This window comes from Cantharellus anzutake (assembly GCF_015039405.1).
Source record: "Cantharellus anzutake strain C23 chromosome Unknown EI90scaffold_37, whole genome shotgun sequence".
In the NCBI taxonomy this organism is placed as follows: domain Eukaryota; kingdom Fungi; phylum Basidiomycota; class Agaricomycetes; order Cantharellales; family Hydnaceae; genus Cantharellus; species Cantharellus anzutake.
The window spans coordinates 446,252-472,863 of NW_024066987.1; the positions used below are offsets into that span (position 1 = coordinate 446,252).

Genomic DNA, 26,612 nt, shown 5'->3' on the forward strand with positions numbered 1-26,612 from the left:
GGGTCTGGTCAAGCCAGCGTGTCAATAGATGGCTCGGGGGCTTGAGAAATGATCGACAACGACTATCGATTCCTATGCCTGCTGACCAACTCCTCTTAGAACATCACAGTCAGAATGCACAATGGAGGAAGGAGGGCGAGAACGGGAAGTACGAAGAGTTTAAGGAGGAGTGGTTCACTCAACCTTTAAACCATTTCTCACCTGAACACGCAAACACGACATTTGAACAGCGCTATTGGGTCAACAGCCGTCATTACAAAGCCGGAGGCCCTGTCATTATTCTCGACGGGGGCGAGACTTCCGGGGAAGGTAAATAGCACTGTTGTATTTTTATGTTTGGTCCACCGTCCTCCGCCATAGACCGGCTTCCGTTTCTTGACACGGGAATAGTTGACATATTAGCCAAAGCGACGCACGGGCTTGGAATTGTTCTAGAACATCGTTATTACGGTGTGTCTCACGAATCTACAATTGAAAGTGCCGAGTTTGATTACCGGCACCTAGGGAAGTCCATCCCCGTCCAGAACTTTTCCACAGACGCTCTTCGATTCTTGAATAATGCTCAGTCATTACAAGTACGCGCCTTTCCTCTGTCAACCTATCCTTCGACGCATCAGTACCTTTTGAAGGATTCTGCCCAATTCATCTCAAATTTCCAATGGGAAGGAGTGGGCCTTTCAGGGTCCAAGAATGGGACAAAATGGATATACTATGGAGGTAGCTATGCAGGGGCGAGGGCTGCGCATATGCGGGTGCTTTATCCCAACATTGTATGGGGCTCCATTGCCTCTAGCGGTACGTGCCCTACAAAGGATGCCGAGGTATGAAATAATTTCCCATCTGATAGCCGTCACGCATGCTGCGATTGACTATTGGGAGGTGCAGTGAAAACGTCAATCCTTGGTCCCATTGCTGACGACTGTTTCAGTACAACGAGGCTATCCGCCTGACGGCTAATCAGACGTGTATTAGACTCCTCGTTTCTTCGGTAGAATACATTGACACCTTGTTATCGTCACACGTACCATTCGTGTCAAGAAATCTCAAAGCGTTGTTTGGCCTGGACGCTCTCGATACGGAAGATTTTGCTTCGGTTCTATCGGAGCCTTTGGGCTATGTCCAGATGCAGAACTGGGACCATCCATCTGGAAGCGGAGGAAGCGAAGGCGATCCTGATGGCGAGGGGGTTTCATTATGGAGTAGGTTTTGTGGCATATTAGGCGAGGGGAATGGTGTTAGGAGCAAATGGGCTTGGGTTCGCAGGAGAGCCGCGACTCATAACTATGCGAAATGGATCAAAGAGGTCAGTGGCGCGAAGAACTGCACTCGTGGAAGCTTATCGTCTCGGGATCAAAGGAGATCGTTTCTAATTGCGCTGATGGGAATGTGACACGCTGTTTCGGAACCTCGGACGCTTCGAAATATCGATCCACTGATCTTCAACATACTTGGCGTGCGTGGGTTTGGCAGGTAGGTTTTGGTGGTGGCTTCAGGGATGTGCACACTGGAACTCTCTTAGGTTTGTAATGAATGGGGATATTTTATCGTACGTTCCGTTCAGCCTAGGGCATGCATTATGCCTAAGGAATCTACCTTCTATCTAGGGAGCGCCACCAGACCCATTGTATCCTCGAATCGTCTCAAAGTACTTGACCCTTGATTATACATCTCAAATATGTCGACAGGTGCATAATTTAAATTTATTCACTGAACTTATTGTTCATTGATTGATATCATTTGTGTTCAGGCTTTTCCTGATGGCCAATGGGCTCGAGTCCCTGAGTGGCCGAATGTCACAGCAGTGAACGTTCTTGGAGACTACAACCTAGCTGAGGATCGACTTGCCTTCGTCGACGGAGATGGTGAGTTATGTTACACTGTCATGGAGGCCGAACGCCTGACTTCCGACTTCAGAGGACCCCTGGAGGCCCGCGACGCCTCACAGCTGGCATGCCACACCGAGGAGAGATTCGATCGTCCGCCCTTTCAAGATCATTCACTCAGCGGTCCATCACTATGATGAAAACGGACTCAGGGACCATAGCAAAGAGCCAAAACGCATTCAGACAATCCACGAGCAGGAGGTTAAGTTTGTGAAGAGCTGGCTCGAGATGGCATAATTGGGTCATGGGTCAACTCCGGCCTTGAACCCTATGGCATGGTGTGATACGTAGCGTAATGCTTTACATTTCATAGCACGGCGGACGTATCCAGCGGATACTGAACAAAACGCACTAACACAGCACAATGAGCTAAATATAAGACCGGAATAACGCGCGTAGAAGTGCAAATATGACACGAAAATAACATGCTTTAGAGAGAAGTAATTGTGAGATAGGAAAGACAATATGACCATGTTATAACTCGTGTTAAATGCCCATGTATGTATATAATGCACGTTAAATGAAAGTGCTCGATGTTACATATTTTCTGGCGCGCGTTTGTAATTATCCAAATTTGGTCATATTGAGCATCCCCCAAACTTCATGTTACAGCGAGTTCCCTAACTAAACCACCGAGCCCTACTAAATGTCCTTTAGAAGCTTCACACCAGCGCTCAAGTCGAGACCATCTCGTCCTCCACCTAGTTCACACTATAGCCATGCCAATGAGCGAAGTCTCTCAGCTCAGCATGATGACGAGGAATCAGAAATACACGGACCAGATGATACTAGTAGAAGCGTACGTAGATGCCCAATGTCCCCGAAAATGAATGATTTCACCCAGTGAGCTGCATTACAGCATCAAAGAAAAAACATCCACCCACCTAGAGGGGTTGCGTCCTCCCCGGTATTTATTCCCTACCCAGCCAGCATCCACAAGTACACGCAGTGGTACTCAGCCTCATCACCGCGTGAATACAAAACCAATACCCAACGAATTGATCGATCCCCACCTTCTTGAACAGTCGTCTGCCCGCAACATTGGGGCAACTATTAAAAAACTTGTTTACCGAAGTCTCTGGCCTTCAGACTCTGTCAGCCGGCTTACCTCCGAAGTAAGGGAGCTTGTGAAAATGAATGGTCAACTAGAACAGGAATGGTCAGAAAAACACGAAGCATTGTTAGAAGAAGTGGCGGAGCTCCGTGGAGAGATACTTAAGATAAAGTCAACTCCTGACAGCGGGCCGAAGCAGCCTGCCAAAACTGGTCGCTTAACGGAACTTGATGTGAGTATGAAGAAATGTTGCATTGACTCAAATACACAGACAACCCTTCCCTAGAAAGCCATCCGTTGCTGCTTTGATCATGCACAAGGTGTAAAAAATGGGGACTACCATCCTGCCGAAGATGATGGTGCCTTGTTTATACAAGAACTGACATCCGATGGCCAAATTGTGCACATTGAAAAAGTGCCCTTTGGCCCTGAAGAAATTCGCTGACTGCTGCATGAGTAGCACCATGATAAGAAGACATGATAAATGCATGGATGTAAGCATTCCGGATAGGAGGCGACTCTCGAAAGGCAGAAGGAAGAGTTTCTAGCTCGCCGAGGGCATCAGGTTGAGACTTTTGGCCTTCTAGCCATTTGAAGATAGCGTCTGATTGCTGAAATAAAGGGTCTTCGCTTATATCAAGTGGCGCAATATTGTCATGGTAATCCTGATCAGAGCCCACAGCTTCATTGCCGTCCAAAGTTTCATCTGCTATATCAAGTCCAAGTTGGATACCCACAGGTGACCCAGAACCACTGGTCGATAGAGAGGATGAGTCCGACAGCTCTGGGTCAGAGAAGCATGGTTGACAAGATTTGTTCGGTGATGGCAGTTCAAAGTTCATAGCACTATCACCATAGTTATCCAATGAAGAAAGGATGAAGCCCTTTTGTCCTCGAGACTGAATATTTGCTGCCGAGAAATCTTCCGTGTGGGGACTAGAGGGGGGTGCAGGTGTCACAGTAACCACAGGATGAGACGCGTCGTTCAACATTTCCTTTATCATATGGGCCTTTATCACTGAGGGGGTCTGAAAGAGGGGCCCATATTCAGAACCATGACACGCGTTACATGGACACAGTTGGCGCTATCAACTGGCGCCAGTGTGCACGTATGTTGGGGAATGCGTTCAAGTTGCATTGTGCAGGCCGAAGGAACTGGTTAGTCTGAGCATTTGCCGGTAGTCTGAGAGGACATACACATCGTCCACCCATGATTCACTGGGTGCTTCTTTGGTTTCCGGAGTGCAAATGGCGTCAACAAGTGCGCGCCTGGGATGCCGTGAAGGCGCGAGAAACGCCGCGAGAAACGTCGCGATTGGCATGCGAAACGTTGCGATTGCTCGATCAGATGCCTATTAAGAGAGGAGCCGTTTGATGGGATGGCTTCAGATCGAGGCAGGTGGCCGAAGGTGGAACAAGCTCATATTATTCAGATTAATCACGGTGCCGGCGCTCCAGCAGAATTTCGCTAAGTCAACAGGGCAAATTACATCTCGTTATATTCCAAATAAACACTACAACTAATATTTGCTAATGTGACACGGATTTAACTCGTGTTATATCCCATTTTCCACCAATAACGCGCTTCAACCAGGAGCTATATTTTAGCCCTTTTGCGGTGATAAACACATTTCTCCGCGTCTAAATAACGCCCACGCCTGTATCTAAAACCCGTGCAATTTGCTATAAAGACGAACCGATCATCAAAAGTCGAGTGGGGCCCGTTGAAGCATTTCGGCCGCACGTCAACAGGGGTTCCGTGGTCGCACCACAGGCGGAGGAAAGAAATGCTTTCAAGTACTCCAGCGTCGTTCTATTGTTTTGCAAACAGCCAGTTGCGCCATTTTATGACGCCATCAGGATTAATGTGAGGGATGATGGGGGGCTGTCGCGCTTGGTGGTTGCTGGTGACAAACCGGGGCCCAATCTGTCCTCTCTGTGTCCAACAAATAGATATATATATAGCGCCCTCTATACAAAATGTACGTGCGCATAGATCGCTGGATGCTTCATCAGGGACGGTCGTACACATGCATGTGCTACTGCGTCGGGACACCGGCTATGCATTCCTGTCATGCAACAACGCTGTGCAGTTGAACTCGTAGCCAACTTGTCATCAAGGACCAGATTTTTCAACGGGTCACCCATGTATTCGATACGATGCCCCGAAACGCCTATGGGAGGGTCCGGCTGCCTAGTGCCGTGATTCTACATCACCCTGGCTCCCAGCATTGCAAATCGCCTCGACGTAAACAACCAACTCGAGATAAACAAAGCTTTCATGGAGACTGTGAAACTCAGAATACCTGCGAGCAAAGTGCGCCATGCATCGCGACCGCTGAAGAGGAAGAGGCCTACCACTATTTCCTCCTTTCGATGCAACAGCGTGTCTCAACTTGATGTCGAGGACTGTCAAAGCGGCTCAAACGGCGAAGCAAATATGTTAGGATGGAGACCCGTTCCAAGAACAAACGTTCATTCTTCGTTTCACGATGCGGCAGTTCTTTCCTTTGAGGAGATTGAAGGGGTGGAGGTCCAATACGAGACAGCAGAAGCGGGCAAGATCGTTAAGTTAGTTCAGGTAAGTGAGGGACTTTGATCAGCCACTCCTTGCATTCTGATACGTTGCGTTTGTTGTGTGCAGAAAAATCCCCCAGATAATGCACCTGATGGAGATATCACTTCTCCTCCGAAGAAAGCGCGCATCCATGCACCATTGCCACAGGTGACTTCCGAAAGCATTCTTACCGCTGGCTTTGATGGTGAGTTCAAAAATTCGCGATGCTGAATGGAATAATCAACTGAAATCTGCTAGCTAAGAGATTCTTGCCAAATTGGGATTCCGTCCCAGTCAGCTCTTCAATTAAACTTTGCCTTCATCAAGCCGGCTTCACAACCCCAACTCCGATTCAATTAAGCGCGATTCCATTGGCATTGCTGGGGAGGGATGTCGTTGGCATAGCACAAACTGTGCGAACGACATGTTTTTCCCTCGGCACACTTTCTTACCAAATTGCTCTCTCAGGGATCAGGAAAGACTCTGGCGTACTCGCTTTCGATCATTCATCGGATCTTGGAGCAACTTGCGAGTCGGTTTAAGGAGGATCCCAATGTTTTGAATGATACTGCGGTTCGAAGAAACGTCAAAGCACTCATACTGGCCCCAACCCGGGAATTGACGTTCCAAATAGCAGATCACATCCGAGCTGTCGTGCCCACTCCGGACAGACCTGATACTGAAGGCTCGAGAGAGACGAGGAGACCCCCTCCGTGGATATCTGTTGGCGCAATTGTGGGAGGAATGGCGGCACAGAAGCAGCGGCGACTTTTGTTCGAGAAGGGTGTTGACATCCTAATCGCCACTCCAGGTCGGTTGTGGGACCTCATTCAAGAGGTGCGGGTTGGATATCGACGACAGAAGCGGATCAACATTGAATGTTTGCGTTCGGGCTTCGACAGAACGATGACCTTGCTCTTCAAATCAGGACAAGTCTCCAATTTCTTGTTCTCGATGAAGCAGATCGAATGATCGAAGCTGGCCATTTCCATGAGTTGGAAAACATCGTCAAGCTCACTGTGAGATCTGATGATAAGGAGGAGGCCACCGACGTGAATGAATCACTCGAGCATGAGGCCGGCTTGCTACCAGCATCATCCGCGATTGCGGCAAGTCATTCATTGCAGACATTCGTGTTCTCTGCCACGATGAGTAAGGAGTTCCAGGGGAATCTTAAAAAAAGGAACAAGTCAGGTTCCAAGAAGCACGGTGAAAAGTCGACACTGGGTATGTCCGTTCGTATACATACTGCGAACACTAAGACAATCTCCTGGCGTTTAGATGACCTCGTATTACTTTTGGACTTCCGTGATAGGGAAGGACAGCCGGAGGTTGTTGATTTGAGTCCAAAAGGGAATTTAGTTGCAGAGCTTCACGAAAGTAGGATTGAATGCTTAGTGAAAGATAAGGCAAGTCTTGGCCTTGCTGTTACAGTCCCCTTTGCCCTTAGTGTCGACGTTCTACTCCCTAATTTAGGATATTTACCTCTATTATTTCCTTCTACGATATCCTGGGAGAACCCTGATATTCGCATCATCAATTGATACCATCCGAAGACTCCTCCCTTTCCTTGAGCTTCTACGGTTAAATGTGTACCCTCTGCATTCCGGATTGCAACAGAGGCAGCGGCTGAAGAACCTTGAGCGGTACGATTTAAATTTCTGCCCAGTTATCCACCTCAAACTAGTTGTAGGTTTAAACGCAATGAGCGCGCTGTTCTCATATCAACGGATCTTGCAGCTCGCGGCCTCGACGTGCAGAACATAGACCACGTTGTACATTACCAGCTTCCCCGATCCGCCGACGTCTACCTGCACCGAAATGGGCGAACAGCCCGGGCACACAGAGAAGGATTTGCATTATTGATGTGCTCCCCGGATGAGCGGGGTGTTTACGAAGCTATGTTTGGGAAAAAGAAACAAGAAAAAAATGGGATTTTGAACAGAAGTACGTTTTCAACCATCCATCCATAATACCCCACTAATGATCACTAGCCTCCGAGGTTCCGATGCTTTCCGTTGATCGTATCATCCTGAACAAGCTGCGAGAACGTGTTTCCCTGGCAAAGGAGATTGATCGTGTACAGCATTCGGTCAAAAAGGGCGATCACGAGAGAAAATGGATGAGAGAAATGGCGGAGGCGCTGGAAGTTGAACTTAGTGACGATGACAAAAAGTAGGCACACAACATAGGGCAGTCGAATTCTTTGGATGACCATAGAATCTAGAATCGACGAAGGTTCGCCCTCGCGAAAAGGCCAAGTAACATCGGAGGAGCTGGCATCCATGAAAGATCGGCTGCAATCCCTGTTAGCGAAACCGATCGTTGCGCCAGGGCTTTCTTTGCGGTATCTGACTGCAGGGAAAGAGGCCAATTTCAGTGGGGGCCACACATCACTCATTGAAGAGATAATGAAGGGAACCAGTAAGTACAAATGGTGTGGGATGATCGCTGATGCTAATGCCATTTGAAGGTCACCAAGAAATGATAGGGGTGAAGAAAAGTGATGCAAAAATGGATGTTGTACATTCCAAACCAAGAAAGGATTGATCGCCTTTTTGCGAGCCCTAGGGGTTGTCGGAAACTAGAATCATGGGCGAATGCAGACAATTCCAATCCTGTAGCGTAGGACCCCTCATAGTTACGGAGGCCACATGTATAAAATTGGCGTCCAACGACGATGCTGTTCGTACCTGGGTCTAACGCTTGTACTTGGCATCAATCAATGTCTCATCCTCCGATTCGAAGTCATTGACTTCCATCTCTTCCGATAGCGGTTCCGGCACCACTTCGGCTGCGGGCCGCCGCATTTTTATAAGCGAATTTTTGGTCCGCTGTGGCTGGGAGTGGGCACTTTTTGTTCTCCTTGTTGCGGGAGGTGATGGTGATGTCCCCGCACCACCCACGGAACCTGGCCCGGGCTTGTGCGTGCCCTCAACGCTTCGTTCACTGCTGGTCTTGCGCTTCTTAGGACTAGTTGAACGACTATCGGCAGACACGTCGCGGCTACGTTTCAATCTCAAAGACCGCGTTCTGCAAGGTGGTACCGAATCCTGCTCTTCGGTTTTAGCTGAAGCCGCTACATCTATCCCGCTTTGGCAGATATTGGTGAAAATGTGGCGAATGATGAGTTCAAGTTTGCCAAACTGACTTGGGCTGAAATGTCGTTTAATACGAAGGCCAGAGGCGCAAAAGTTGGAATGCTCACCAGCCAGGGCAGTCAAATGCCTCATCATCTTCACTACATCCCCCCAAACCAAGAATCCCAAGATCACTTGATGAAAGCCGTTCTACGCGATCTTCGCCCCCAGTCCCCTCCTCATCAATACTTGCAAGCCACTTATGCGCACGGGATATTGCCCCCTTTAATAGTGGGCCGCAGCGGATAGACCGAGTCCCTAAATTGTATATTAGTTAGTTATTACCGAAATGGTGAAAAATTGACATACGGGGTGTCGCGGCCCCCCTGCCAGCCTTACATGACAAGCTCTGATGCCGCTTGAGATGGTCATTGCGGGAGAACGACATCTTGCTGGGAACGAGAAAATGTAGGACCGTTCTGGTTGGCGGAATTTCCGACTCACCAGGCCACGCAAATAAATTTCCCATCTAGGGTGCGCAACGGCACATCCTGAACACCCCGAGAGGATGACGGGCGCGGGGATGAGGATTTACTATTTTTCGCACTTCCACCTTTCACGCTAGTGTTGCCAGCGCGCGGTTTCGTCCTTGGAGCTTCCGCTTTCCGCTTTCGAAGAGTTTCGGATATTTTCTGTTGATTGTGAACACAACTGCTAGATTTCATGTGGCGTGGCAGATGGTGTTCACGAGTGAAAGACTTTCCACTTTTTTAATAAAGGGAAATAGAATCGGAGACGAGGAAATGTGTGAGTTTGATTCTCAATCGCGGCGGGGATACACACCAAGGGGGTGGGCAAATCCATCTTCGGGCCCCTGGGCCAGCATCACGGCCGCTTTTCTCAGATACAAGAGATTTATTCTCTACTGAGGCATCCCCGTGGATGGGAGGAGGGATAGAGGGTGTATCCTGTGTAAGCGGCTGCGGGGAGGAGAGATGGGCCTCATTGGACTTGGACGCGGCCTTTTGACATTCTGCCCGTAGCTCCAGTTCAATGGAGTTGAGCATACGAAGGATTTTCGGAGTGCAGTCGATATCGCAGGAGGGGGAACTCGTAGATGCGGCCGCGCGCATCGTGTACTGCTTGTCCTGAACAATGAAGGGGTGGTCCTCCCTCTTGCTTAGAACTTCCTCGAAGGACATCTTGAAGCTTCTTGCTGATAAGTGAGAACAGAGATATTGAGGGGGGGAGTGTAGAAACACGAAGTGAACAAGCAACGAGGTGAAAACGCCCTCCTACTGCCACTCACAAACTCGGAAACAACCGCAAGAGGCAGTTCCCCCTTCTCGTCGGAATCGATCAATACAGTACTCGAAATCCTTCACTTTAACTTTTCTGCTCAAAGCGGGGAAAGGTTGGTTAAAGGGGTTGGCTTTGATTGTATTACAGAGGCACCTAGACGCCAGCATTGATAAGCAACTCAGAAAACACAAATACTACAATTCTATCTCTGGGTTGGATCATACGGTAGGCATTCAGCACAATACTGATACAGCGCTACTGCTTAATCTGCGAAGGGGGAACACACAGGGGCGTCCGCTATATACATAGTTAAGTACACGCCTCAAGTCGCGTTCCCGCCGTCGGCTTAGAAAATTATTTCCTTTCTCGGAATGTCGCCAGACTCCCGCCATAAATTTTGCAGTTCGAGCCTCTTAAACCAACTATCATTGGGTAGTGGCAAAAAGGATCGTTAAAGCCGGTTTGCTGATGACCACCCGCTTAAAAGTTTCTGAAGCAGTATGGTTGGCTTCGATCGTTGCCCTGGGAGAATTGTCAGTGAGCTGTATGTACCATCCTCAAGTTTTGGCGTCAAGGGAGTGGCCAACATACCGCAGGTATGCCTGCCATCGTGAGAATGCCACCCCAAAATTTTGAGGGATCCAAGTGTGTGGCGCTTCTCCGGGTTGATTAGGGGGAGTCCCTCCAAAGCCACTTATCTGGTCACAGAACGAGATGGGGAAGCTGTGGCGAGAGTAGTCTCGCGGAGGATGACCATATAAGACGGGGCAGTGCCTGAACAATTCAAGCATGCCACTAATTCTCAGGCACTGGGCTCAAGGTGAATAAAGGACGTGAGTGCTATACTAGATCTCGCGCAATAACCAACTTCATGTGGAAATCGACCGAGGCTACACACATTTCCCGCATCCCAGAATGCATATTGCACACAACGTTAGAGGACACTGGGAACAAGTGGAAGGAGACACTTCACCAGTGCCAGAACAGATGGTGATGAAGGCAAGAGTCCCAAGGTGCCGGCTTCCCTTCAGCCCTTAAGGTAAGTACTTCTTTGAAAGCAGCACCCTTACATTTCAGGGGGAGCTTTTAACTCTGTGCGGCCGGATGAGGAATTCAAGCCAGTTACAATTCAATTAGATTCAATTTAGAATTGTGTCTCATCACGTGAGGCGACACCTGGGAGTTTCAACTTCGTGACCTCCGTTTGCGAGTGTAAGAATATCTGCAGCGTCCCCACTTGAGATTGCGGGCACTCTCCGATGTCTCAGCAGGATGCCTTAGCCCTTTCCGCATCCTCATCCACACCTGGACGCCTTCCAGATTTGCGATTGCTGTCAGGAGATGACCCTCATACCCAGCTCGTGTCATCTCTACGCTCCCAAATAACAGACTTGATGAATCAAGTAACCCAGCTTAACGGGAAACTTGTGCAGTCATATGATCGTGTATCTGACTTGGAGGATGCTTTACATCTTACCGCTTCGAATCTGCGTTCCTCCACTATCCAAATATCTCAATTGGAAATCGAGCGTGCTCAGCATCTGGCTGCTCTCAACACCGGGTTGCTTGTTGAAAAGAGTTCCATTACTGCCGAACTTACCAGGCTCATGGAGCGAGTCAGCGAAGAAACAGCTCAACGGGGAGAGGCCGAAGACGCAAAGACAGCTATAGAAAAAGATCTAGATGATCTTAGTGCGACCCTCTTCGCCCAAGCAAACACCATGGTCGCTGAGGCTCGATACTCACGCTCTTTAAGTGAGCGCAAGGCCGAGGATGCGGAGAAAGCGCTGAAAAGTGCAGAAGAAGCGGTCAGCTTGCTACAAATCCAGATGCAGACTTTGTGCGAACAAAAAGAGAAGTCTGAGAGCGAGGCGAAGGCGTTGAGGCAGATATGTGGTGCATCCGGGACCGCTGTGATGATGTCTCTGCAAGTCAACGATGCAGCTCCATTACTCCCCCGACTTTCCACTACGCATCCCTCCTATCACGAATTTCTCATGTTTGTGTCCCATATCCGATTGATTAGATCAGGTGGGGGGCACAGTCCCCAAATGAGTACATTGCTTGGTCTCCCTTTTCTGTCCAGGCTTATTGCTGAGGAATCGTAAGTGCTTTTGTATTTGCACAGATAGCCATCTCATACAACTTTTTGGCACCCAGAGAGCCAACTCTCCGTCTTGAAGCTGCCCCGGCGTTGAACTGGTTAACGCGGAGGAATGTGCAGACTGCTATTTATTGCGGTCAATTGTCCATTGAACCAATGAGCACCCAACGACTCCAGCTCGATCCTACAGTAATCTCTACAGTGGCAGCGTTAAGTTCCCTACATGATATTACATGTTCCATTTGCGGCAAATATATATATCCGGACCCATCTACGCCACCAAAATCCCGACCTTCACGCTTAATGCATCAGACCTCAGCTTCGTGGGCAAGCACCTCCCGATTCTTGAAACAACAGTTATCGTCAACTCCCGCTTCACCGTCATCTCCAGTTTCTCCCCCACCCTCGTTCATCTCACCCCAGACATTCGTATTCCGACTCTCTCTTCCTCAGTCCCAAACAAGCGTATCTTATCCTCTTTGTCATGATGGCTATTGTCTTGTGCGGCTCCGATCCACATGCGATCTTTGGCATTTCTTGACGAAAAATGTTGTCGAGCAAATTTGGAATGAACCTGATGGTCCGAAGATGGCGGCTTCGCAGCGGCAAGCATCATCTTCGAGTGACCTCCCCTTATCGCTCACACATCCGGTGAATGGTACGCTTCAGCCAGGAATGCCACCTCGTCGGAATGTTGCTTCCCGAGTCGGAAATCTATGGGGGAAGGGTTTGGGGGCTCTTGGATTCGACAAGTCACCTAGCCGCAGTTCAACGCCACCACTGCCCGCTGAAGGTAGCCTTTCGCATCTTGGACCAGCACCGAGACGTGTTCCGCCGCCTCCGCCACCTTCAGCGGAACGAGCCGCTGCCAAACATGTGGCCACAACACCAGAAATCCCACATACTACGCCAGCTCCTCCGGTCCTGCCTCCTAGACGACATCCTATCAACAGTGCTACAGTTTCAGAGCAAATACCCTCTTCAGAAACATACCAGGATTCCCACGCACAATCATCGGAAAATGGGGACGAGGTACCCGACAGCAGTAAACCATCTTCTCACCCATCCTCAAGGAAGGATGAGCCTGTGGAAACTGTTGGAAACTCCGACGTATCAGGTTTGCACACTAGTCCCCAAACTCCAATAACGGATGGCTTCATCACACCTCCGGAAACTAATATCACCTTGTCACCCGTTGCATCTTCCGAAGCATCTACACTCGCGACTGACACGGTCGTGCCAGATTCTGAGACCCGAGATGAGGCAGTGATCCAGGATAGTGTGGAGGGAACATCATTAACGGGACAGGCTACTGGACACAGTGAACCTGAAGTGTTAGCGGTGGACAAGCCTCGTACTCCCTCACCATCAAGTCCCGGAAAGGCCCCGCAAGAATTGCCAACTAGGGCAGCGGGTACTCCGCCACCTCTACCCCGGCGTGCTGCGGCACGGGAACGTTCAAAATCCATACTCAAGACATCCGAACCATCTTCCTTATCATCACGCACTGGTTCACCGATCCCACGGGCCCACAGCCCTTCTATCAGCGAACTCAAAGCTTCTGAGACACTTGTAGAAGAAATCAAGCCCACGGAACACGCGGCACCGGATGCCGAAGCTGTAAAGCGGGAGGAATGCACAGTAGTTGATGCTAATCCCATGCCTACCAGTAAAGGAAACGAAATAAGCAGAGCGTCTACAGAGTCCGAGTCGATTCTCGTCGTGCCACCTAAGGTACCTCCACGGCGTGCAAGCGGAAAATTCGCGCCACCGGCCGCCAGACCTGCGCGTGAGGACAATAATGTCTTGGTATCATCTATCGAGGACGAGTCGAGCCCCGTTGTTGGTGACGAGACGTGGGAGGATCGTCAATGGAAGGAGCTTGTTAAGTTGCGAGAGGTTATGTTTTGGGCCCGCATCGGCGGGCAACGGTCAGCCAACTCATCCTAAAATATCTTTTATCCACCTTACTTGTATTTAACACTATCTACGTTCTTTATATTTATGCGGTCCAACCTGCTTGAATCAATGATTAAGCGCCTGAGACACTCCTTCCACATGTGGCTGCACTGCCTTGGCCCGATTTGAATATAATATTTCGATCTTGATGATCTCTTGAACATCACATCTGAACCCCCTGTGCATTAGTGGGCCAGACCCGACCAGCCTAGCAACGCGTCAGGGCTCTCATTTAGCTATGCGCAATCCTATCCTGTCGTCTTCATAATCGTCGAGCGCAGTGAAGCAGACCCAGATGGCAATCAAACCGCACTTTGTAGTATATTTGGCTCTACTAGTCCTCGCCCTGCTGGCGGATAGTGCGTGGGCGTTTGGGGCTGGGAATATTCCAAGTTTTGCCTATCTTGAAGGCAAGGCGTTCCGTCATGGAGATATCGAGGACGTGCTATCCGGAATCGCCAAGAAAGGTGCACCTCTCGCCGCACTAGGTTTCCTCAGTGCCGCGATGCCCTCGACCAAGTTCGGTGGTTTAGACATCAAACGGGTTTATTTCGGGTGGGTGATCACGTCTCGATCATACCTTGTTTCCTCATGGCCGTTCTCGTTCCCCATATGTAGGAACTGGCTCCGTGATTATAGCCAGGCAGTAGATATTGCTGCACTCAAGAAACTCCCTCTGCAGACAATTATTAACCTATGCATGGTTCTGGGTTTTCTGGTTCGTGACGGTCCTTCCAGCTTTATGTGGCGCAAGCGCTAGCTAAATATTGTTGCGCCAGGCACATGGTTATGCCACTGAGGAATTTCAAGTGACGAAAGAAAGATTGGGTTGTTACCTTCCCGTGCGCCTTTTTTTGGCCTCCCTCCACTTTAGATTCCTGACCATTCGTGGATAGACGGAACACATTGGTAATTGACGTAAACAGGATCACAGGAAAACCAAAACTAAACGCCCGACCCCTCAGATAACCCGAAAGGATACGGTGAGGGGGAAGATGCCCGAAAGTATAATCCCGGGCTTCGCCCTCCTGTGGATCCAGCTGAATTGGAAATTGATCCTCGGACTGGCATGAAGAACTATATCGCAAATGAATCTGGACATTGGGACACCTCAAAAGCTCTCGTGCGCCGTACTCTGGAGAGATGTATCCGCCTCGGACGTCAAGCACGATCCTCCGGAAGAAAGGAAGACGAATATGAAACATATCGACTTCTTGGACAACTCCTTCATACTCTCGAAGACTTCCCTGCACACTCAAACTTTTGTGAATTAGCTCTCGTCAGTTTTGGCTATGCGCAGGTGTTCACTCATGTAGGCGACCATGTGCAGATACGTGCACCCAATGGAAGGATGGTCGCTCCCTTAGTTACCGGTATGTTTTACCACGCGGAAGAGCGATTCCCTGCGTTTCTGAGCGTTGGTTCAGGTACTTTTGGATCCAGCGATTTTTTCCACAGCCTTCTTGGAGGTTTGTCTAGCCATCTACACCGCCCATAAGTAGTGTACTAATGTCGCCACCCAGAGGCTACTGACCATATCGTAAGTCGCACGGGAAGAATTTACTCCCGGGCTAATGGAGATTCTTTTCTTCTTAGTCCCAAGCTTCTGTATCGGACCTCAATAAGGAACTCCAGAGAGCTAAGGTTCAATCACGTAGTACGGGGGGAGGGAGCGAGCTCCGATCACTTATGAACCAGATTCCTGGTGAGCAGCCGAACCATATTTGGATGCATTACTCTAATAATCCTGCATAGGTATTGGCAGTACTGATTTGGGACGCCAAATGAACGACGTCGAGAGATTGTCTCGGTCAGGGGAGCCGGGGATGCCGGGAAAAAACCAGAGGAGATGTCGCCCGAAGAACTTTATTCTACTCTTTGGCAGATTCTCAAGTTCCGCGATTCTGTCATGAAAACCATTGAGCAAACTGTGAGTGGCTAGACTCAGGGTTCAACTACGAAAATGATTTGGGTTCCCCCTCAGATCGAGAAAATCCCCGGATTAAGTGCGCTAGTTGGGAAACTGACGAACGCAGTAGCGGTTTTTGTCCTCACTGCTATCGAGGTATGCCCACCACTCCGTTCAGTCAGTAGTCAATCATCAGCGCCCTTGATATTTTTGTTTAGCCTTTCCTAAAACCTCTATTGCAAGGTGCATCTACGCAGTTATCAGCGGCGTCAGCCGAAGTTGTCAACAAAGCTGACCAGTACGAGGTTTTCAACGATCCTATGGCAGTAGGTGTAGCATTGCCTTGCCCTGATTGCCCATCATTGACAATAGTGAATTAGTCCGATCCTACACACTCTTTTCTCTCGTGAGTATTCTCATCGTCATAACACATATTTAGTAACGATCATTCATTCATTTTCGTAGTAAGGATCACTTTGTACGCCCTTTTCCCTATGGATTGCTGCACAGTTTCATCTTACGGGTTGTGCAGGCCTTGATTCTCAACGACCCCGCTGGGAAACTTGCTCAGGTCATCGTGAAGCACGCAGTCACGATGGTAGTTAAGGCATGGGACGATCCTAAGAGTGATCCTCGCGATGCGATCGAGGGTATCCTCCAATGCATGTGAGTCCAAGGGTATCGCAAGAGGTGGTTCAGTCACTGATCCGCGGGATGTGCAAAGGTTTCATCCTGATTTTCATGACAGCCGATCCCCCATCCAGCGTGAGATGATGCAATTTATGAGTGACTGGGTCAATGGGCTGGGTTATCAAAAAGCCGAAACGATACAAAAGCTCTCCAAGGAATCAGTGCGCAACCACAAATGCATGCGACTGGAAGATGGAGGTCCATCCAATCCGGGGGGTGCAGGCTATAACGCTGGAGTCCAAGCACAGCAGAAAATATCGGGTTACGTCAACCAGATTCCTGGGGTTTCTCAGGCGCAAAGCATTTTTGGAAGTGCTGGAGGAACAAAGGATGGGGGGCCCGCTCCGGCCGGAAGCGGTCCTCCATTTTACACACCTCCCCCTGGGCCACCGCCCGTTTATTTCGGGGGTCCAGCGGCGGCAAATGCCCCCTATGCACCACCTCCAGGTCCGCCTCCTCACCTAGTGGGTTCTCCCGGACTCCATGGAGCACCCGATTATCATCCTAGCGGACCTCAGCTGGGATTCCCAGCCCCAGGTGGCCATCACGACCCTCACGAGTAGGATATGGAGGTAAAGTAATATCATATTCCTTCGAAGGTGCACTTCTCAAGACCTTTGGGCGCAGGGTACCCGCCACCCACTGGTCTGCCGCCGAACTTCCCTTCGGAAAACCCAGGGATGCCTTCTCCTCATCAGCAGTATGGCCAGAACCCCCAGAATAGTGGGTATGGCGCTGGGAATAACACATATCCATCTGGTTGGAATTACTGAGACACCTAAAGTACTGAAATAACTGTTTTCAAGATTGTGATTGCCACTTCGGAATGTAGCCAAGTATTGAAGTTGTATATGTGGTCTTTTACCTAGCTGTGAATCAAGTTTACCACTCCGTCTGTCTTGGCGCAGTGATGACCCTGAAAATGTCGCAATGTCGCTCGCGTCGGGGCGGATGCAAATTCGGTTAGCTGGTAAACGATACAATAAAGCTCGATGGACTGAAAGGGGCTCTAAGTTTCTTTTCTTACGCATCTCATCATTGACGGCCGTACGGGCGAATCCTTCCTTGCGGAATTCAGGGAACTGTCACGCGCGTTTTTGGAAGAGATATACTCGCAGGAAATCCACAAATCAAAGCAAGATTTGCCTGAGGGCGGACAATGTACAACTTGGAGAACTGCCAGAACTGTGGGCAAGCATTCGAGACACGGGATACGAGCCCGGCCTCGTATAAGGTCCTTGCTTTGCCATGTGGTTCGTCTCGCTCTCTCTGCTCAAGCATCGATGATCACGACCATCGAACGCGCCATTCACGGACGGATTGCAATTAAATTAGGCCACATAGTTTGCACGCCGTGTGCGAGACTGCCAACGCTAACACCGGCTACTAGGTACGCTCGAAGGCCGATTCGTGTATGCTCCCTAACACTATTTCGGTTCAACTACAGTAGAAGTCGGTGCGGGGCTTGCCACATCCCCTACACTAAACGGGAAATTTATACCCTCCAAATCGCCCCGACATCTGACCCGCGTTCCAAGGTTTCTCCCACGGCCTCAATCCCTGCATTCATAAGGAGGCAGCGGAGAATGGAACGCAGGGCCCCCAATCCCTCTTAGATCTTGCGTCCGCTTCGCATGCCGCCACACAGAATACTAATCCAGCCGAATTGCGTGAAAGAGCACTGTTGGACCAAATACAGCAACTCGAGTCTCTGGTAGCTCTGCGAGATCACCAACTTCAGGAATGGAAGAGGTCCGCGCCCTCATGCTCTGTATCACCCCTGATGCACCCTAACACGAATTACTAGTCAGGTAGACAAGAATGCGCGCACTCTGTTGGACTACCTTCGAGAAATCAGAGAACTGAAGGGCGAAGTACTTTCATGGTGGAGAAGGGTGAGATACTCCTGCGTGTTCCCAGTAGAAAGGCACTCAATCAAATGTATTCCTCAGTACCAGGCCAGGGATATGGAATATCAAGCGTTGCGGGAAACACTCACTCATAGACAGCTTCCAAACAGACCCAGCCGACGTTCCCCGGTAGAGATTTCGACTGACGAGGAACTATCACCACGGAGAAAACAGAGACATGCAAAGCCTCCAGATGGGATTCGAACCGTATCTTATCAAGAATATATTAATAGGAAGTCAGCATCCCCCTTCTTCCGACACCAAGAACCCCCTATTACGCCCACGGCTATTCCTCCGCCATACGAGGGATAAACGGTTATTATTTTCTTCGATTCCAATCATCCCCATACACTTCATTTCTTTGTTGGTTGCTAGGTCCCTGTAGTATTGAGTACCCCACCGTTGTTGTAATTGTACCGCTACTCGTAAATGTGCGGCAAGTTATTTTCGTAGAATGTTCCATCGGCTGCTTGGTGTAGACCGCCTTAAGTGTCTGTGGGTATCCCAAGGCAGGCCCAGATCCGTGATAAAGTCATGTCAGCGTTTGTTGTGGATCGTGAGGATGACGCACCCCAAAATGATCGCAGTGGGCGAGACTCAGACTGATATGAAATCCTGTCGCTCTGATACTGGTTTTCCATACTTTTGGGCCCTTTCGGTTTCACGTTAAGTGATGTGTTGGTATTATCAATTCGAGCCATTGATAGCCTGGACAAGCAGCTCGCTTCGTGCTCTAACGCCTGATGGATGGTTTCTGGATAGGATGGTATCCTACCTACCCATTGGCATGCTGGAACCTGACCCTTCTATTCAATTCTATTACCTTTGCCTTAGTCAAGGCGACCGCGGCCGCGGTTGGCCCATATTGATATAGTACAACACTCCATTAGGACCTTGTTTCCGGAAAAGAAAGGCGAGGTTTATAGCCCAGAGAGCGATTGCTTAGACATTCCAACAATGATATGCATCTCCTATGCGCTTGCAGGGTTTCTAGCGCTAGGGTTGGTGCGTCGCAGAGAGGGGATTTTTGCAATATGACGAGTCCACTCAATCAAACGGCGACATCGTTCTAGTCGAAGTGCAATAGCGACACCGCTGGGAGCGATGGCGGATGGCCTCATCGCTAAAGCAACTGTGAGCCTATGATTCACCAGGTCCTGTTGTGATACGAAAGAGTGCAGGGGTACCCTTCAGGAAATTACGTAAGTGCCGCCAGCAGTGAGATAGAAAACATCCAGTCAGGGCAGAATTTTCCTCGGGAAATGCACTCGTATTCTGCTACAAGCATTTTCCCTCGTCAGCATATTGCACAAGAGTCATGTTCTGATCCTGTGCAGTGTAGTCTCAGACTCTTGATGCTATTTAAGCAATAAATGGATCACTCTGATCCAAGCACATCCACCCAACCGGCGTGCAATATGAATACTTTAGGTGATGGACTGTTCCATTAGCGCCCACAGGGGATGGGGAATCAGACGGGTATTAGTTGGTGCCTTTCCCTTATCCATTCGCCCAAGACACGCTACAAAGCCGATTTCTGGAGGCTCAAACTGAGGCTCAACCGAGACGTGGGCGAACAAAAATTTTTTGCGAAGCCCATGCTGATTCGTCGATTGTTTCACAGCACGTGTTTCGGCAAGGGCCGCCTTCCAACCACCAAAGCACGACATGAACAGCGCGGTTCGCTCTTCGTCTTCGCAGTTGAGTAGATCAATATCATGTCCTCTGTCCAGAGCCCTTGCTGCCCAGAAGAGGCATGCATCGCATGGGACTGACTATAACGAGCCCTCCGGGCATATCTTTGGTGAAAAGGTGAACCATCACACGCCTACCCACTTGCAAGACCTGGCTAATAATCCTATCTCATTTGCCACCGTTTTTCCGCGGATGTCAATGTCGCATGAATTGCCTTAAAATTTTCAGCCACCGCTCCCCGGACAAAAGCGCAAGAAAGAAGATTGGGAATACATCTGGTATTGGGGAATGTTTGGCTCTCTGGCTCTCGCCTCTGTCGGTCTGTATTATAAGCCTGACACTAGGTAGATATCACACGCCATTCCCCGATCCGTTGACGTTGATGAGGTGACCTTGTGTCGTAGTATCTCGCAGTGGGCTCTTCACGAGGCGAAACAGCGGATGGAGGCTCGCGGAGAGCCAACAGAATACCGTCCATCATAATTATGCTGTGGATCATTCCTGAGGACCGCACAATCTGGTTGGCGGTCCGCTAGAATTGTCAGACTTCCCATCCTATTTCCTATTCTATGAGCAACGGGATACTGTTGCGTTGTACAATAATATAAGCACCTGCGATATTCTGCTGGCACATACACAGCGACGAGCGGCATGATATCTGTGCTTGAGTAGTTGAGTACTCGCCGTAGAGAAGCATATTGAGTTGAATCGTCCGAAGGAATCAGTGTTCCTCACTCTCTCCCTCGCAATATTTCGCATAGGCTTCAGCAGTCAATAGGGCATCCAGCTAGGAAGAATTGCCCGACGAAATGAGTGTCAGTGTTTAGATCAATGCTGCGGCTGAAGTGATCTCACCTCAGCCGGGTTCGTTGCTTTCAATTTACAAAGCCACCCTGCCACCACGCAATTTTTTTTAGTATTAACAGGGCTACAGCGGTTCGGGTATGAATCATACCATCGCCTTCTGGAGACTTATTCAACAAGCTCGGGACCGAGTCAAGTTGCTCGTTTACCTCCTCGATAACTCCAGATACTGGTGCATACTGAAATGTTACAAACGAAGATTTATTTTGCTAGCAGTCCCAAATTGCGAATTAGTACCACTCACAATGTCGGAGGCAGCTTTAACCGACTCGACAGCACCAATCTGTTCTGCACGAAGAAATCTCTGTGAGGTTGTTCTTCAATCATCACTTACGCACACTAACCGCCTGCCTTAATTTCCTCCCCAGCCGTCGGGAGCTCAACGAAAACGACGTCTCCTAGACTATTTTGGGCGTGGTTTGTGATAGAGATTGTGGCAATGCCAGTGTCGGAATCGAATGATACCCATTCGTGTTCTTTGGTAAACTTCTTTGCTATTATTTGAAGGGGTGTACCGGGGGGGAAGTGGTAGACACTTATGAGCGGTGTCTAGCACGAGGGGCAAAAATGCTCGAGATACATACTAACAATGGTTCGAGCCAGCCATTGAGGAGCGGGAACGACTCCTAGCCTGGCTCTCGGTAGCCTAGTGATTCGGGATGATTGTATAGGGAAGTGAATGGACCGAGCAGCTGTTCTGAACGCAGAAGTAACCATAATAAGGATAGGATTGCACTTCGAGTGCGTCCAGATAAATTCGCGAGCCGAAGAGAAACTGGAAGCGTACAGCCACCACAGATTGCCTCTTGTAAACAAATAATAATATTTCGGCCGGCGAATGATCAATAGGATTACACATATACTATAATGCATAGGAATACGGCAAGTACGAATAGGGGCGAGGATAAGGATTCGCAAGCGGAAAGCACAGTTCTTAAACTTTAGAGATCAGCCGGCGTGTTTCAGAGGGGGTAAATTGCAGAATGACAGACATGACTCGAACCAAGTGCGGCTAGGAGACAATTCATTCAGCACGATGACCAGATATACGACACTGTTTCGACCTACCCGCATTTCCTTGTGCTCGAGGAACTGCATGATGATGTTCCGAAGGTATTCAAGGTTAACTGCTTCTTCACTCAGCTTCGTTCTTGGACTGTCAGTGTCCGAGAACACCGAATGGGCGGGAGAAGAAGGATGCGGAGAACCAGGACGATCTTCATTTATATCCTGACCATTTAGGTTGCTCCGCGACTTGTTCGCCCAATAGCCAATGCCAGGATTTCGACCCCTCTCCAGGAGGGCAGCAGAGCTTTGCACCTTACGTAGTTCCTCTCGCAATGTCTAACAATAACGGAGTTAGATATCATCCAGCAGCAAAGGACGACGTACTTTGTTGCCTGCGCGAAGACTTATTTCACGGATGCGCAGTTCTTCCGCTTCTTTCTCGAGGGCAGTGACTCGCTGCGATAGATGGTTTTGCTCCATCTGGGAGAAATTCTACAACGCAATCAATAGGGATGAAATACCAGCGGATCACGCGGAAGACAACTCACTTCAGCCTCCCGAGCTTGCTCAGCCGCTGCATTCGCCGATTTGGCATCATTCAGTGCCAACAGCTTCTCATCTGTCAGCAAACTGATCTCCTGTTTCAGCATGGCGATAACTTGTTCCTTTGCAACTGCTTGTCCAACCTCCTCATTCTTCGCACTGTCTCTTATCGATAGATCAGTCCGTAGTCTATCGATTTCCCGGGATCGTTCAGTCAGATTACGACTCCACTCCTCCTCTGCCTCGCTGCGCTCGCGCTCAAGAATATCCATCCTCTGACGAAGGTCAGAAATCTTATTTTCATACCGTCGCTCGATATCGGAAACTATTTGGAGATTATTAGCGAAGCTCGTAGAAGGGCTCCCGAGCCCAGTAGCATCATGTCGCCGCTGAAGCTCGACAAGCTCATCGGAGAGTGTATGGATTTTGTCATTGGCCTCGCGGAGTTGATGACGGAGCTCGGTTGCCTGATTCTCTAACGATTCTTGGTGGGATTGGGATGACTCTACTTCGGCTTGGCGTGTCTGAAGTTGATCGAATAGTGAATTACGCTCAACCGTGAGCGACTTATTAGAGGCTTCTAATTGCGATATCTTGACATCTTGCGCGGACAATTCTTGGTCATGCGTGGCCTGAGAGTGGGATCAATTCCTGCGCTGCTGGAAACCGAGGTGACACCAACCTTGAGGTTTATGATTTGAAGCTCTAGTTGGCTCTGCTTCGCGGACATTTCCTTCTCCATCTTCAGGCGCTGATTGGCTAGATCTGCCTCAAATTGGGTCCACAGCCTCGCCGATTCCTTCGCCTTTTCATCCTTGAGTTTCTGAATTTCAGCTTCGAGCCTTTCTCGCTCTGACTTTTCCTTGTCGCGGAGTTTAATGCCATCCTCTTTCAAGCGTGTTCGTTCTTGGTTTGCCTCTTCAAGTTCTTTTTCAGTGTTTACCAATTTGGTGCGCACTGTCTTCAACAGACTGATGGCCTTGACTCGCTTCTCCTCTTCTTCTTTAATCATCTTCCGCGCCTTCTCCAGCTCGCCCTGAACAGCTGCCAGATCGTCTCTCCCCTTCTTGCGAAGTGTCTCGAGCTCCGCAATAGAGCCAGCAGCAGCCGATTGGGATGCAGCTAACAAGGCCTCGGCTTCCTTCTGCTGACGTTGAAGGAGATCAACCTGCTCAGAACGAGATATCCCCTCCAAACTATGAGTGTCCCGTAGCTCTTCCATTCGCTCCGCCTGGACTAACAATTTGGGATGTTAGTCCACTGACAGGGCGGTGCGAAAAAATGCACTTACTTCTGAGCTTCTCCGTCAGTTCCCTGATGTCTGCTGCTGCATCCTAAGAAAGTGATTATCTTAGAACGAAGCACAACGATTAAGGGCCGGAAGGCTCACATCCGCAGCAGACATCAGGTTGGCGAGAAAAGCTGCCAGACCTGTTAAGTCAGATATCGCAAGTGAAGGGGAGAACGATTTCAGGAGCTTGTCTGCCGCATGTCTTTCCGCTTGCAATCGTTTGAAAGAAGATGCCATGTCTGTAGATCATCCGTTCAGCGCGGAGTGATCAGTTAGCTAATTCCGTATAATGACACTGACCAGAGAAACGCTTTTCTACAACCTGAAGTCTATCATCAGTCAGATTTGAAGAAGTCCCATCATGAAGTTCCGTTTGAATCTGATCAGAACTTTCCAAAAGCGCTACCATGGATTCTACGGGCTCTGTGCTGATTTCCCCTCCCTCTGAAGGCACAGATTCCACAATATCTGAAGGTTTCGGCGCCATCCCATCAGCCTGAAAAGAGGCGCCATACACTTGGGAATGAGAAAGGTATAAGCTTGTGACACGATGAGTCTTGTGAAGACGTACATTGGTCACTAGTGTTTCCCGTGCTCCACTGAGTAGGAGACGAGCTCGTAGGATACTCCGCGAGGGAGGATAGGGGAATAATCGACTGGAGTTGCGAGTGTGGCCGTGGACACGGGGAGTGAAGCTCAGCTGCAGCTAAACTGGGAGTGAGAGGGTCTGCTGGTACTGGAATGGGAGCAACGGGAGCGATGGGAGTTGGAGAGTCAACTTCGGGTGGTGGAGAAGTGGGTAAAGGTACTTGAAGTGGGTCGGTTTCTTGAGACTGGTCTGCTCTGGCAAAATCCTGTGCTTCCCTCGCCTCCGCCAGTGGAGAAGTGATTGGAGGACTTGCACGCGTGCTGGATTTAGAGACCAATGAAGCTTGTAGACGCTCCTGCAATGTAAGAGTCCTTCTCACAGCTTCGGGCTCTTTATTGCTTCCAGTTGTCCGGGGTGGCGCATTAACATGAGTGGGAGGGGAAGGTGATGCTGGACGTTGCGAAGACATCGAGCGCCGAAAGCCAGAGAGCGAATCCTCAGCCAAAGACGTAGACGATGCGCCACAGGAATTGTCTGAGGAATGACCATGACTGGAAGCGGATGTTTGCTTGCCAGTTTCAGCGCTTCCCGTACGATGTGGGGTACTGCCAGCAACTGGGGAGACCCCTGATACCGCAATGTGTTCTACCGCCTCTAGACTGTCCTGAAGCCGCCTCGTAAACTGGGAAAACATGGGAGAAAATCAGGAAGCGCCAACTGCGTGCCGAAAATGGAGAAACGGTCACGAGCCCGCTGTTGCGCAATCAATCCCACTGCTGTGATCTTTCTGCGGAGGAGCAATACTTGGGGTAGCCCATCATGGCGGACCGTCAAGAACTTATTCGCAATGCGCTTGCTTTCCTGGGTGACCCGTCTGTAAGCCCCATTACGTCTACTTGATGCCCGGCGCTTATTTTTTTCCTTCAGATGCGACAACATCCCATTACACAAAAGATTGCCTTCTTAGAATCAAAAGGACTAACAAATGCTGAGATTGAACAAGTCCTGGCTCAATCCGCGAATACTTCAGTGCCACCTACACCTTCCTATCCTTCGACACAATATGGACAGTCAACTTATGCACCAAGTTCATATAACCCTGCACCCCTTGTCGCACCTTCGGTTCCGGAGAGGGATTGGCGGGATTACTTCGTGAGCCTGTTTCGTGTGGCCTCAGTATTGGAGCACAGCTCAATTTCCACTTATTCTACGCAAGATCATGGCTGTTGTTTCTGGCGGCGTAATGTACGGGGTAATGGCCCTTGCCCGGGTAAGTAACGCTGGCGGAGCATCGAAATTATCCGTGGCAAAACTAATGAGGTCCGACCTAGAAATATTTATTTCCTCATCTCAAACCGCCAAGTTCGAGCGCTTACGAGGCTGACCGTGATGCATTGACAGCCCAGTTCGATGCCGCAGCTGCTATGATTAAAGATGTTCAATCTGGGTCAACAGCGGCCCGTGCCATTATTGATGAAGAGTGCGCGAAAGTTGATGCTGCTCTTGAAACACTTCAGGTTGCTCTCAACGAGGGAAAAGAAGCAGAAAACAAAACAAAAGCCGAGTTAAGAGAAATACGTGACGAGGTCAACAATGTACGAGACATGTTACCGAAGGTGAGCTTTGATCTGAGTTGTCTGAATAACCGTGCGCAGATTCATATCGATTTTCAAGATGCTGGAAAAACATGGAGATGCACAATCGCAAGCTCTCGTCGATCTTCAGCAGGAACTCAAGTCACTGAAAGCTCTCCTCTTGTCACGTTCTGGACCTCAGTTATCGTCTATTTCGCGTCCCGGCTCGAACTTCTCGCCCGCTGGAGGCTCCACATTTTTGCCAACCAAGCCAACCATCCCTTCATGGCAACTAACCGGCTCACCAACTTCCAACACAGCGACGACTTCGCCCCCCATCATACATCCTGTTCCATCTGCCCCTGGAGAGAAGGTTTTAGAACCACTCGCTGCTGTTGTAGAAACCCCACCTGCCCCTGATAAGGGAAAGGGCAAGGAAGATCTATTGTCAAATTCTGGCGTGCTTGTTGGCTCGGAGACCGAAAATAATGAAGTGGTTGCTTAATCTAGACAAGATGACATTGCAGCCCCGTACAATATGCCATTGTACTTTATGCGATCGGTCCAGATATCGACGCTTTACTGATACTTTCGCGTTTG

General features: G+C 49.5%; 13 protein-coding genes across 13 annotated transcripts; 8 read left to right on the plus strand and 5 right to left on the minus strand.

The window, feature by feature from the left end:
* Positions 1–74: 74 nt before the first annotated feature.
* On the plus strand, positions 75–2,120 carry EI90DRAFT_2926534 (peptidase S28; the record flags this gene model as incomplete). The annotated part of the gene is made up of 11 exons (XM_039054918.1): positions 75–309; positions 361–450; positions 505–575; positions 630–795; positions 848–879; positions 929–1,303; positions 1,357–1,470; positions 1,520–1,546; positions 1,605–1,685; positions 1,748–1,862; positions 1,915–2,120. The coding sequence occupies 11 exons, from the start codon at positions 75–77 to the stop codon at positions 2,118–2,120; spliced, it is 1,512 nt and encodes a 503-aa protein (XP_038914087.1).
* Positions 2,121–2,420: 300 nt separating this feature from the next.
* EI90DRAFT_1614845 (uncharacterized protein) lies at positions 2,421–3,255 on the plus strand. The gene is made up of 2 exons (XM_039051966.1): positions 2,421–2,682; positions 2,743–3,255. The coding sequence occupies exons 1-2, from the start codon at positions 2,603–2,605 to the stop codon at positions 3,221–3,223; spliced, it is 561 nt and encodes a 186-aa protein (XP_038914088.1). The 5' UTR covers positions 2,421–2,602; the 3' UTR covers positions 3,224–3,255.
* A 50-nt stretch (positions 3,256–3,305) lies between these two features.
* EI90DRAFT_3155929 (uncharacterized protein) lies at positions 3,306–3,929 on the minus strand (the record flags this gene model as incomplete). Its single annotated transcript, XM_039066027.1, has 1 exon — positions 3,306–3,929. One exon carries the CDS (start codon positions 3,927–3,929, stop codon positions 3,306–3,308), a length of 624 nt encoding a protein of 207 aa, XP_038914089.1.
* Positions 3,930–5,218: 1,289 nt separating this feature from the next.
* EI90DRAFT_3017846 (P-loop containing nucleoside triphosphate hydrolase protein) lies at positions 5,219–8,044 on the plus strand (the record flags this gene model as incomplete). The annotated part of the gene is given in 11 exon segments (XM_039057152.1): positions 5,219–5,518; positions 5,582–5,699; positions 5,753–5,907; positions 5,963–6,331; positions 6,397–6,721; positions 6,776–6,951; positions 6,971–7,140; positions 7,188–7,441; positions 7,489–7,669; positions 7,722–7,918; positions 7,968–8,044. The coding sequence occupies 11 exon segments, from the start codon at positions 5,219–5,221 to the stop codon at positions 8,042–8,044; spliced, it is 2,322 nt and encodes a 773-aa protein (XP_038914090.1).
* A 654-nt stretch (positions 8,045–8,698) lies between these two features.
* On the minus strand, positions 8,699–9,967 carry EI90DRAFT_3290710 (uncharacterized protein; the record flags this gene model as incomplete). Its single annotated transcript, XM_039067238.1, has 4 exons — positions 9,418–9,967; positions 9,079–9,339; positions 8,944–9,026; positions 8,699–8,892 (listed from the first exon to the last, which is right to left on the minus strand). Exons 1-4 carry the CDS (start codon positions 9,774–9,776, stop codon positions 8,699–8,701), a joined length of 897 nt encoding a protein of 298 aa, XP_038914091.1. The 5' UTR covers positions 9,777–9,967.
* A 1,168-nt stretch (positions 9,968–11,135) lies between these two features.
* Positions 11,136–13,930, plus strand: EI90DRAFT_3126387 (uncharacterized protein; the record flags this gene model as incomplete). The annotated part of the gene is made up of 2 exons (XM_039063914.1): positions 11,136–11,980; positions 12,037–13,930. The coding sequence occupies 2 exons, from the start codon at positions 11,136–11,138 to the stop codon at positions 13,928–13,930; spliced, it is 2,739 nt and encodes a 912-aa protein (XP_038914092.1).
* A 304-nt stretch (positions 13,931–14,234) lies between these two features.
* Positions 14,235–17,101, plus strand: EI90DRAFT_2926740 (uncharacterized protein; the record flags this gene model as incomplete). Its single annotated transcript, XM_039054927.1, is given in 16 exon segments — positions 14,235–14,494; positions 14,558–14,657; positions 14,719–14,781; positions 14,836–14,848; positions 14,905–15,312; positions 15,367–15,408; positions 15,463–15,479; positions 15,536–15,644; positions 15,695–15,743; positions 15,755–15,869; positions 15,924–16,004; positions 16,067–16,174; positions 16,229–16,254; positions 16,314–16,326; positions 16,381–16,514; positions 16,573–17,101. 16 exon segments carry the CDS (start codon positions 14,235–14,237, stop codon positions 17,099–17,101), a joined length of 2,067 nt encoding a protein of 688 aa, XP_038914093.1.
* Positions 17,102–17,513: 412 nt separating this feature from the next.
* Positions 17,514–18,918, plus strand: EI90DRAFT_3065917 (uncharacterized protein). The gene is made up of 6 exons (XM_039060919.1): positions 17,514–17,791; positions 17,874–17,928; positions 17,986–18,076; positions 18,136–18,290; positions 18,346–18,433; positions 18,491–18,918. The coding sequence occupies exons 1-6, from the start codon at positions 17,698–17,700 to the stop codon at positions 18,758–18,760; spliced, it is 753 nt and encodes a 250-aa protein (XP_038914094.1). The 5' UTR covers positions 17,514–17,697; the 3' UTR covers positions 18,761–18,918.
* Positions 18,919–19,691: 773 nt separating this feature from the next.
* EI90DRAFT_1617697 (Ndufb11, NADH dehydrogenase 1 beta subcomplex subunit) lies at positions 19,692–20,806 on the plus strand. The gene is made up of 4 exons (XM_039051969.1): positions 19,692–20,016; positions 20,073–20,260; positions 20,372–20,487; positions 20,548–20,806. The coding sequence occupies exons 2-4, from the start codon at positions 20,117–20,119 to the stop codon at positions 20,624–20,626; spliced, it is 339 nt and encodes a 112-aa protein (XP_038914095.1). The 5' UTR covers positions 19,692–20,016; positions 20,073–20,116; the 3' UTR covers positions 20,627–20,806.
* Positions 20,807–20,864: 58 nt separating this feature from the next.
* On the minus strand, positions 20,865–21,508 carry EI90DRAFT_2926720 (glycine cleavage H-protein; the record flags this gene model as incomplete). The annotated part of the gene is made up of 5 exons (XM_039054924.1): positions 20,865–20,930; positions 20,999–21,036; positions 21,099–21,186; positions 21,252–21,295; positions 21,352–21,508. Coding segments are annotated over 5 exons (393 nt in total), but the record flags the coding sequence as incomplete, so codon positions are not given.
* A 307-nt stretch (positions 21,509–21,815) lies between these two features.
* On the minus strand, positions 21,816–23,123 carry EI90DRAFT_1617948 (uncharacterized protein). The gene is made up of 6 exons (XM_039051970.1): positions 22,702–23,123; positions 22,564–22,645; positions 22,400–22,507; positions 22,076–22,351; positions 22,000–22,019; positions 21,816–21,940 (listed from the first exon to the last, which is right to left on the minus strand). Exons 1-6 carry the CDS (start codon positions 22,707–22,709, stop codon positions 21,859–21,861), a joined length of 576 nt encoding a protein of 191 aa, XP_038914097.1. The 5' UTR covers positions 22,710–23,123; the 3' UTR covers positions 21,816–21,858.
* Positions 22,924–25,176, minus strand: EI90DRAFT_1618068 (uncharacterized protein). The gene is made up of 7 exons (XM_039051971.1): positions 24,818–25,176; positions 24,421–24,758; positions 24,150–24,365; positions 23,949–24,088; positions 23,850–23,892; positions 23,241–23,794; positions 22,924–23,174 (listed from the first exon to the last, which is right to left on the minus strand). Exons 1-7 carry the CDS (start codon positions 24,985–24,987, stop codon positions 23,139–23,141), a joined length of 1,497 nt encoding a protein of 498 aa, XP_038914098.1. The 5' UTR covers positions 24,988–25,176; the 3' UTR covers positions 22,924–23,138.
* Positions 25,177–25,189: 13 nt separating this feature from the next.
* Positions 25,190–26,599, plus strand: EI90DRAFT_3065925 (peroxisomal membrane anchor protein conserved region-domain-containing protein). The gene is made up of 5 exons (XM_039060920.1): positions 25,190–25,314; positions 25,366–25,590; positions 25,655–25,708; positions 25,770–26,054; positions 26,113–26,599. Exons 1-5 carry the CDS (start codon positions 25,258–25,260, stop codon positions 26,515–26,517), a joined length of 1,026 nt encoding a protein of 341 aa, XP_038914099.1. The 5' UTR covers positions 25,190–25,257; the 3' UTR covers positions 26,518–26,599.
* Positions 26,600–26,612: the final 13 nt, after the last annotated feature.